General features: G+C 36.5%; 1 protein-coding gene across 2 annotated transcripts in view; it reads right to left on the bottom strand.

The window, feature by feature from the left end:
• Positions 1–276: 276 nt before the first annotated feature.
• Positions 277–11,589, bottom strand: part of LOC115219134 (twinkle protein, mitochondrial-like) — a 43,190-nt gene continuing 31,877 nt past the window's right edge. For both annotated transcript variants that reach the window (XM_029789226.2, XM_029789225.2), the window contains 2 exons: positions 5,729–5,857; positions 277–3,941 (listed from right to left, as the gene is read on the bottom strand). In XM_029789226.2, the coding sequence (XP_029645086.1) occupies positions 3,756–3,941; positions 5,729–5,857 (315 nt within the window). In that variant the 3' untranslated portion in view covers positions 277–3,755. The remainder of the gene's footprint in view (positions 3,942–5,728; positions 5,858–11,589) is intronic.

The following is an 11,589-nucleotide window of genomic DNA, read 5'->3' as shown; positions in this document are numbered from 1 at the left end:
AAGAAGCCTGTTGTATGTATATATATATATATGTGTGTGTGTGTGTGTGTGTGTGTGTGTGTGTGTGTGTGTATATGTATGTATGTGTGTGTGTGTGTGTGTGTGTATGTATGTATGTATATATGTATCTGTATATGTATAGAGACATATTACTCGAAGCCTTTGACGAAATAGAAGGGGTATATATCTTCACATGGTGCAGGAGACATTTTACTGTGAGCGACAGACCAGATCTATGGAGGAGGAGGAGGAGAAGAAGAAGACATTAGACGTTGATGATGATGATTATTAAATATTTCGTTTTTATTTAAGCAACCAGATTTCCCTCAACAAAAAGATTGTGTGTGAACAAGGGGTCACAAGGCACCCGTCACATAGTAACCAAATCTCCTTCATAGCTTTATGGTAAGCCCAATAATTGAAATAACATTGAATATCTTAAATTTTTCATTAAAATTGTTGCTGCTTTACTGGCCTAACAGGTGAAGATGTTTAGAAGCAAAGATTTCAAATCTCATTCAAGAATTACAAGTGGTCTTATGAAATATTTTCATTCTTTTCAAGCAACCAAGTCACCCTCAACAAAGAGATTGTGTGTGAGTCTGTGTGTGTGAACAAGGGGTCACAAGTCAGCCATGACATAGTGACCGCATCTCCCTCATATCTTTATAGTAAGCCCAATAATTGAAATGAATTTAAATATCTAAATTTTCTCATTAAAATTGTTGTTGGCTTGGTGGATGAAAAGGTGAAATTGTTTAGAAGCAGAGGTTACAAATCTCTGCTAAGAATTACAAGGGATCTTATTAGATGTTTTCATTCTTCTTTTAAGCAACTAAATTTCTTTCGACAGTGAGATTATGTATGTGTGTGAGTAAACAAGGGGTCACAAGACAGTTCTCACATAGGCAGTAAATCTCCCTCATCTTTATAGTAACATAACTCACAAGTGGAGGTTTCAAATCTCTTCCAGGAATTACAAGTGATTTTAAATATTTATAATTTAAGCAATCGAATTTCCCTCAATAAAAAGATTGTGTGTGTGAGAGAGAGAGAAGAAGGGGCCACAAGGCAGCCTTCACATAATAACCAAATCTCCTTTGAATCTGTATAGTAAACACAATAATTGAAATGAATTTAAATATCATAATTTTCTTTAGATAAGGTTGTTTACAAAGAGAAACTAAAATACAACAGTGGAGGTTTCATATCTGTACCAGGAATTACACGGGGCATTATTTAATATTCTTATTTAAGCAACCAAATTTCCCTTAAAAAACAATTGTGCATGAAGAAGGATCCACAATGCAGTCTTCACAGAGTAACCAAATCTCCCTATCTTTATAGTAAGCTCATTAATTGAAATATAATTTCCCTGCAGAATCTGTTAATGTGTTGATGGCCCAGTAGGATTTAAGATGTAGAAACATAACACAGAAGTGAATGTTTCAATTCTCTGTGAGAAATTACAAGGGTTCTTATTAAGTATTTTTATTTAAGAAACCAAATATTTCTCAATCAGAAGTTGTGTGAACAAGGGGTCACAAGGCAGCCTTCACGTAGTAACCAAATTTCCTTCAAATAGTAAGCTCAGTAATTGAAATAAATCTAATTACCTTAATTTTCTCATTCAGATTGTTGCTACTTTGGCGGCCCAGTAGGTAGGGGTGTTTAGATGTGGTGGTTTCAAATTTCTGCCAGGAATTACAAGAGATCTTATTAAATATTTTTATTCAAGTAATCAAATTTCCTTCAACAAAGCAGCCTTGACATAGTAACCAAATCTCCCTCAAATCTTTATAGTAAACCCAATAATTAAAATAAAATTTCAATATCTTAATTTTCTCATTGAAATTGCTACTGCTTTGATGGCCCAGTAAGTAAGGGTGTTTAGAAATAATAAATGAACACTGTAGTGGAGGTTTCAGATCTCTGCCAGGAATTAGATTGTGTAGAAGGGGTCACAAGGCAGCCTTGACACAGTAACCAAACTGCATTCACTTCTTTATAGTAAGCCCAATAATTGAAATAAATTTAAATATCTTCCTTTTCTCAGTGCAGTTGTTGCTGCCTTGGCCCAGTAGGTAAGGGTGTTTAAAAGTGGAGGTTACAAATCTCTGCCAAGAATTACAAAGGATATTATTAAATATTTTTACTTAAGCAAAATATTGTGTGTTTGTGTGTGTGTGAAAAAGGGGGCTACAAAGCAGCCTTCATATAGTAACCCGATCTCTCTCAAATCTTTATAGTAAGCAATAATTGAAATAAATTTAAATACCATAATTTTCTCTTTAACATTGTTGCTTCTTTTGTGGCACAGTAGGTAAGGGTGTTTAGAAGTAATAACTACACAAACAAGTTGAGGTTTCTAATCTCTGCTCAGATTTACAGGGTTATCTTACTAAATATTTTCACTTTTTTTCCCCCCATCTCTAAAGATAAAAACCTCCTCTTAATGCAGGCATTAGGTGAGATTGAACCCTGCCCAGGATGTTCAATGTGGTTGTCTGTCTACGTCTCTACCCACAAGACAAACAAGACACCCAACATGTTAAATTAATGAATATTTAAATCTATCATAACTAAAGATTAAACAAATCTATCACATCACAACTGTAGATCAATAATTAATTACAGAAATAGGTTTTACATATCTCTGTTTAAACTCCCAAATTAGGGACCTGTTTGGATGCCCTTGTGTGTCGGGACATTGATTAGTAAGTAGAGATCTAATGCACAGAGAGAGGGTTTTAGTCTGTAACTCTCCTAGGGAATTACAAGTGCAGTGAAGCAGGATGTGGGGAGGGCTTATGTATGTGTGTATATATTCGCCATGTTGGACCACTTACTCTACACGTTTTTTTTTCATCCTCTCTCTATTTATTTTGTCATTCCTTCCTACTGAAGAGTGTAGCCACAAAAGGTTAAAGAATTTTCCCATTCTTCCTGAGCATCAAACTAATACACTTGCTTGTTGTTCCTACACCGGTCTTTGTCTTTTGTTTTTCTATAAATTTGAACAATATATTTATGTATGCATTTATGTATGTGTGCGTGTGTATGTGTATATATATATATATGTAAATACACATACACACACAGTTGTTTATATTAATGCAAAGCGACTGAAACAGATGTCTGAATATGCATGAAGACAGAGACATGATTCTGTTTCCGCTGCACATGACCGACTGGTTAGAGTATCTCGAGAGGAGAATCTTCTACTTCAAAATAAGACATTGTGTCAGCTTTCACCGTCTGTGATTGTTCAGCTGATTATTGATAATCAGTACCAAATATAAAGTGTTCCAAACATCAATGAGATACAAACAGAAACAGCAGTGCCAACAAATAGGGCGCTGAGAGACAAAATCCAATATTTACAGCAGGCGTAAAGATGACAAAAATTTCAAACCAGGAAGAATTCTGTTAAAGGATTAGCAACGAAAGCCAGTTTCAATAATTTTAAAGAACAGGCTGCCCCATCTATTGTACAGCCACATTATAATGCAGGGAGTGTCTTTGATAATGTTTGTTTATACTGCAAAGCTTACAGGTGGGCTGCTGAATTGAATTCTCTATTTTGTTTTGAATGGATGGTAAAACTTGACAAACTGCTTCCCCCTCCATCAAATACCAAACATCATGAACATACTCTGTCAAATGTCTGCTAGATCAAGACTGAGCTAAACAGTAAAACTTAGCTTCAACTGAAAAACATCATGATACTGGCTCTGTATCTCAGTCCTAACCTCTCAGTCATCCTCATCTCGATTATGAACTACAATTTTATCCTCTTCCATCTCTTTGACATTAGATGGCAAAGGTAATTTTCGTGCATTTGTAACTTTCTTTTTCTCAGGAGTTGTATAACTAGCAATTTCTCTGTTAAAGCGTAGTGGCATTAATCCTTTTTCTCCATCAAATCTATTTTTAACTACCTGAAAAGAAAAAAAAGGAACTCAGCAACAATAAATTTTTAACTTTGTTACAAAGCTGCATATATTTTCAAAAAATATAGTCCCCGCCACCCCTTTGTTGTTAAATTTCAGGCAGACCTGATTGAGGGATTCTAGACTTGACAATCTTAATTTAGTTTTCAGCAGTGGCAGCTCATGTATAGGAACTGTGGAACTGCAGTACCCCCCCATTTCCACTTGATATTATCAATAACATTCAATAGAATGAGTCCTATCGACTTTCAAATAACAAAGTACTAGAAAAGAAGAAAGTAAATGCTACCAATCTAACTCGATATATTGAGCAACCACCAGCAAATAGAAAACGGGAAACAAATTACAAAAATCAAGATACCCAAGCTCCAAACTGCTGTGATGTTTTAATGTATATTAACACATTTCATTACCAATTTAAAGCGTATAAATAAATTTCGCTTTGTATATAAAACACATATCGTTCTTCAAATCAATCTCTATCATTACATTCTGTCAACTCAACTCAGTCCACTATAAACAACATCCGTCTGCTATTTAACTATAGAAAACAAAAGGACTCTAATCCAAATCACTTTCTCATAAACAAAAAAATTAAATGTTTTTATTCCCCCAGAAAATTGCAAACAGAATCTCTGATGTTCAACATGTTTTTTTTCAGCGTATCATAAAAGTGTTTTAAAAAATCTAATATTTTTGTCTTATTTTCATAATATTATAAAAATATCAGGAGTTGTAAGTCATAGAATTTATTAATTTAGCAAAATTATTGAGGGGGTAATTTAAAATCAGTTTCAAGTTAACGACCCCCAGTAATTTGAAATCGATTTCAGATTAACGGGAGGTAGCTTGAAATGGGAGGGGGGGGAGGTAACTTGAAATCTTTACACTGGATGAACGGTAGTGTTTCTTTTTGACTCCACATGTGTTGTGCTTAAAAATGTGTTTATATTCTTGAATGTGATAAAGAGTAGAATTAGATTATTATCCTGCTTTCAGCTTCAGAATTTGAGAGGTAGAGCACCCCCCCCCACCCTTTTGTGATTATGGGGGGATTTTTGAAAAACAAGGGGGAATCTGTGGCGGTGTTCAGTGAACAAATTAAACACACTACTTGGCAGTGGCTAAAATGCAAACTGATCAAGTTTGTGTATAAATTTTCTTTTTATGTTTGTTTCTTTTTACAGAATATTAAAACAACAGCTAAAAATTTTCTGAAGCAGCACCCCAACTAATTTTATTTACAAGCTGCCACTGGTTTTCAGATCCAGTGTATTTAAGACTACATTGGCAAATATATGTTTTTTTGTTGTTTAACCCATATCATTCCTGATCCAACAGACCTATGTTCAAAAGTAATCCAGCTGTAACTATATTATCTTTTTTTTTTTACCAAATGTAATGTATCTAGTTGTGGGTCTATACAACAACTACAACTACTAAGTACCTGTCTATATTGTTTTATTGTTTTTATATAAAAAGTCAGAAGAGTAAGAACAGTGCCACTGACTTTTTTGAAAGCATCAAAGATTAGCAAGAGGAAGCTGAAAACCTGCATGCAACAAACAGCCCTGGCTTGAGGCACTAAAGGGCTAGACAGTAGTGTTAAACTAAGTGACAAATGAATCCTACCAATCAGTACTACATCATTATACATTACATAAACTGTTCCTAGACAACACTATTTTAATAAAAGTACGATGATCATAACTGCAATGGCCCTGGTCATAGTATAAGCATATTTAAAATCAACTAAGGATTGTAAGAAGACTTACCTCAATGAATTTTTGAACTCTGTGAGAAGGTAAATATTTACTTTGCAGTATGAGAACATTGTCAGCCTCCTGAGTAGCCTTTGCACCACCAAACACTGATGCTACATTTAGTAGTTCTGCATCTTTATTCTGATGGATTTTGAAAAAATAGGAAGTAGAGCAAAAATTTATGACACTGAGTTGTTTTAATATATATAATTTCTTTTTTCTTTCTGTTGCGTTATAGCTAAATTTGGATCCTGTTACTGTGACAAGTTAGTCAGCTCTCATCCAGCAACTAAGAGCCAAACTAGAGCGAACCAAGGGTCACCCTTGGTTACAGGTTTACTCACTTAAAGCTCACTTGGGCTTATACAACAACTTATAGAAATCTAAAACAAAATATAAATTAAAAGTAGAAGCAATACTAACCCCTTTAAATTAAATAATGATGATGATGATGATGGTGATGATGACGATAAGCTTAGCTTAGAAAGACAAGGAAGTTGCTGAGTAGATATGCGATACTCCACCCAAAAAGTGACACAGACACTGTATGTACCAAGAAAAAAAGGGGGAAGGACTGATTGGATACAAACACAGTGTTAGAGCAGAAGAAAACAACATAGTATGTTACGTAAAAAATGCCACAGAACCGTTATTATTGGAAGTAAAAAAGTCAGGCCTGTGTAGGATAGAAAATTGCAAAGATAAAGCACTGTGCTAGTACTTGAGAATGAATGAAAATGGGTGGATAAGGAAAAGAATGCACAGACAATTTCATAGGGATGTTGAAGATAGACAGACAGATAAAAATGATGGCTGTAGATGACTAAAAGTGATTTAAAACTGGAAATGGAGGCTCTAATCTGTGCTGCACAAGAGCAAGCAATAAGAACAGATACAGAAGACAACACATCAGAAAGTGATAAGTGCAGAATCTGTGGACAAAATAGTGAAACCATATGGCATATTAGCAGTCAATGAACACCACTAGCCCAGAAAGAATATAAGAGATCTCATGACAACATAGCAAAGATTGTCCATTGGACACTTTGCAACAAGTATGAACTTGACAGCAAAAAATTGATACAAACACAAACCCGAAGGCATCAGCAAAAATGATAATGCAAAGATCCTATGGGATTTTATGATTCAGTGCGACCATGAAATAGAGAAGAGAAAACCAGATATAGTGTTAAGAAAGAAAGCAAATGATATAGCATGCCCAACTGACAACAAGGTATGTGTTAAGGAAGAAAGAAAAGTCGAGAGATATGACCTGTCATATCTATCAACTTTTCTAATTGTCAGAGCCCTGGGAACACTGAGTAAAAATCATGAGAAGTACATGGAAGAAATAGGAGCTGCTGTAAGAGTGGAGCACTTGCAGAAAACAGCACTGCTTGGATTCACTTGAATACTCCAGATGGTGTTTGAAAAATGAGAGGTGTTACCATAGTTCACTGGTAGTGAACAGCTGACACCATAGTACATCTCCAGTGTTAGAAGCTGTGCAAAGACAATAAAATAATAATAATAATGTCAGAGAAATTGGAATTAACATGAGAGCAGAGCATGCCCAAAAAACTACTTTGTTGGGAACAGCTAGGATTTTGAGATTGGTACTTGGGTGTTGTATATCTTCCATGATGCTTAACATCCATGTATCAAGTCTTGTAATTTGCAGAAAGTGACTCTGTGAGACCTTTAACAACAGGTTGCTGTCTGCTCTCACAGAATCAACCAGAGCAAGTAAAATGCAATAATAATAACAATAAGAGCACTCAGAGAGCGCAAACCTCCGCCAAGGCAACAACGACGTCCTCTCAATGATTAGCCAGTGATGATTTTTAAAATGAGAATATCTAAAATAAACTCAACTGCTCTCACAAATGAGAATACTAAAAATGAACCCAACCATGCTCAAAAATTAAGTAAAAAAAAAAGGAAAAATAATCCAGAATCCTTGTCTGGTCCTAGATTGATCCCAAAATCTAATCAGTTCATGTCAGTTACAAGGCCAAACATCCCTGAAAGTTTCATCGGAATCCATCCAGTGGTTCTTGAGATATCTTGTCCATGGACAAACATGACTGAAAACAATACCTCTGCTTCACTAAGGCAGAGGTAATAATCCCAGGGATCACAAACTGGAAATGCTCAGGCCCAGATGAGGTACAAAGCTATTGGCTGAAAAATTTCCCAGTGCTACACAAAATAATAACCATGCAAATCAATAAAATGATCAACAATGGGGTGCACATGCCAATGTGGCTGACCACAAGTAAAACAATTCATTGTCAAAAGGATTCCAGTGAAGGCAATGCAGTGGATAATTACTGGACAACCAGTTCTCAAAGCTTATAATGTGAGACCTTTGGCAACAGGCTGTTGCCTGCTCTCATGGATCAACCAGAACAAATAAGACTTAATGCTCTGAGAAGTAAAACAATATTAATAATAATAGACACTGGCACTCATGGTTTCTGAGCTTAACTGATTGGAAGTGTTATCATCTACTTTATTTTGTCTTGGTATAAAAAGATGGGCTACAGCAAATATTCTGCTCAATACTACAGATTTGCTTATCAGTTGAGCATGCCCCTTAGTGGCTGGCAATATGTACATCTCTGACTGCAAGTAGAAGTTGTGGGGGAGCATCATAGTCATGCATTGAGAGGAATTCTTTGGGGTTTGAATAATTCACCTCTGGAAACATGGGTGTTTTGTTCAACATCCTTAAACAACCCTTATTCAGGGACCTTTTGAGCAGGATGGACTACTCGACCTGAAAAAAATTCTGAGGTCATGAACTGTTTGTCTTAATATGAGATCACCATGTCGCGCACATATAGTTGTGATGCATGTGCCTGGTGTATCCTTATCAGACGTGTGGTCATGATGGGTATACTGGGCTTCGTATATTTTACCCCAATGTCACTTTGATGGCATGCACTGCTCTCTCACTCAATAATTATATCGTGTATTTATAGGTGCATTAGGAACTATCCCTAAAGATTTGAACAGATGGCTAGAGGAAATAGGCATAAAACCCAATTTAGTACAGCTCTAGAAAACAGTGTTATTAGGGACAGCTGGGATACTTAGGAGGGTTTTTGGCATCTAAGGTTACTTGTTAGAAACTTTTCTTTTCCAACAATCTAATCTGTTGAGTGTATATGAATAATAATAAACCTTTCTACTGTAGGCACAATGCCTGAAATTTGTGGGAAGGGATTGATTACCTCACCCCAGTGTGTAACTGGTACTTATTTAATTGACCCTGAAAGGATGACAGGCAAAATACTGCTAAGCATTTCACCCAATGTGCTAATGATTCTGCCAGCTTGCTGCCTTAAATAATAATAATAATCTCAATGATAACTGTCAAGAAAAAAACCTCTTGATGGCAAATACTCAAAGTGAGCTAATAATGCTGATGTTGACAAAGTCCTTACCTGTCAATGGCTAGAGTCTTCTTGCTTAAAATCAGAGACAGAAGGGGTTTATCATAGCAACCCAGGATCAATGACTATCTATAAGAAGCTACTGGGCTAACATCTTCAAGAGCAGCAGTAGCCCAACATGTTGTGTATATAAACAACAAAATGAAACCATCAATCATGTCTACATATGCAGCCTCCTTGCACCTACAGAGTATCTCAACAGGTATGATAAAACAAAACAGTTAGTTAGTTAGTTAGTTAACTTGGCTCAAAAGCAAATAGCAAGGCCATGTAGGGGGACATGGAGTTAAGTACAGGGTGGTGTTCATGTAAAGAGTTCAGGCCACTTGAGGTCCAGGGAGGCTTTGAACAAAGCGGTCGTCGGCATCTTTACCATCTCGTCTGGCAGCTTGTTCCACGGATCCGCAACCTGGACGGAGAAAGCTCCTCTCCTTCGATTGAGATGAAATCGTCGCAGGTAGAGCTTTTCGGAATGACCCCGCAGCTGACGCTCTGGAGCAGGAGTGAAGAACAGCTCTTTCGAGAGGTTACACTTTCCGCTTATGATGTTGTGGGCGAAAATGAGATCACCACGGCGGCGGCGTTTTTCAAGAGAATAATGGTCGAGCGTCCTCAGCCAATATATTCACTGGGTGATTTGCAAATACCTAGAGCTGCCCCATGGTAAAAACTGGTGGGAACACAAACTACCTCCAGTGCTAGAAAATGATCACATCTCATTCCTGTTCAAATTGACTGAAAGATAGATGCAAATAGGCCAGACATTATATTTAAGGATTTCATACAAAAATCATTCCTCCTCATTGATATGACTGTCCCAACTGACATAAATGTATCTGTCAAAATCTACCACAAACTGAGCAAATATAAAGACCTTGAAATAGAAATTGGAAAAATGTGGAACCTCAAAACTAAAACAATACTTGTTGTCATAGTTACCCTCAGAATGATAGCAAAAGGGGCTGATTGCTGCCTATCTCAGATACCAGAAAATTCAAAAATGGAAGAAATTTAAAAAATAGCACTCATGGGAACTGCCCATATCCTATAAAAAATATTGTATTCCCAAAAACATTTTAATCTCTTGATATTGTCAAAAGTACTTTTAAATGCACATAAAAGTGGTTGAGTTCCTTTCGAACATTGGGCCTCAGGGAGGCAAAGTGGCTGAGTTCCTTTTGAGTGTTGGGCCTCATGGAGGCAATGACCAAAACCTTTGACATTATATTGTGTTTGAGAAGAAGACCCATCAAGCAGAACAAAATTAGTCACAGCAGATACTGGTGTCACACAAGTGGCACATAAAAGCACCCATTACACTCTTAGAGTGGTTGGCGTTAGGAAGAGCATCCAGCCATAGAAAACCATGACAAATCAGACTGGAATCAGCTGCAGCCTTCCAGCCCTAGTGAAACCATCCAACCCACGCCATCATAGACAACAGACGTTAGATTATGATGATATTGATGATGATGATGAGCAAACACCTCTTACTGCTATCTTAAGGTCACATTATCATCTTATGTCACATTACTTTTAAAACAAACTTCTAATTCTCTTATGTTTCGACAGACACTCTCATACCTTAAATATGGTACCCTAGTCATAATACCAACTTCTCCCAGAGACCTCATCTCTGGGAGAAACTTAGAGTCAGCTTGTATAAATACAAAGCAAAAACCAAACTTGTAATAATAATTTCAGATTTTGGCACAAGGCCAGTAATTCTGGAGAGTGGATAAGTCAATTACCTTGACTCCAGTCCTCAACTGGTATTTGTTTTATTGAAACCCCCACCACCACCAAAAGGATGAATGGCAAAGTCAACCTCAGCAGAATTTGAATTCAGAATGTAAAGATAGATGAAATGCCACTAGGAATTTTGCCTTGCATGCTAATGATTCTGCCAGCTTGCTGCATCATCACCATCAAGAACAACAACAACAGCAATAGCAACAACAACAACAATAATAATTCATATAACTAATACCCTTAATACCCATAACAATAACACCTTGGAAGTTAAGATGGGTTACCAATGTGGGAATAAAGGCCCATTATTGAACCATCTGTTTATGGATGACATGAAATTGTTTGTGAAATCTGAAAAACAGATGGATTCCTTAACCAAAACAGTCCAGAAGTGTGGTAGGGGCAGTGGTGTGGAATTTGGGATCACCAAATGTTCAGTACTTAATATGAAAAGAGGGAAGAAAGCAGCCTGCAGAGGATTGTGGTTACCATCAGGAGAGATCATGGGTGAGCCTGACTGTATCTAAATATAGATATTTAGGGATTGATATGAGGGTAGAACATGATGATGATAATTGTTTATTTTTCTATAATGAAAATGATAATTTCTAACATGGCTACAGGGATAGGACAGCAATTACTCAGTTACATTAATACCAT

The sequence above is a fragment of the Octopus sinensis genome, linkage group LG14 (genome assembly GCF_006345805.1).
Source record: "Octopus sinensis linkage group LG14, ASM634580v1, whole genome shotgun sequence".
Classification (NCBI taxonomy): Eukaryota; Metazoa; Mollusca; class Cephalopoda; order Octopoda; family Octopodidae; genus Octopus; species Octopus sinensis.
This window is presented reverse-complemented; position numbering and strand designations above follow the sequence as displayed.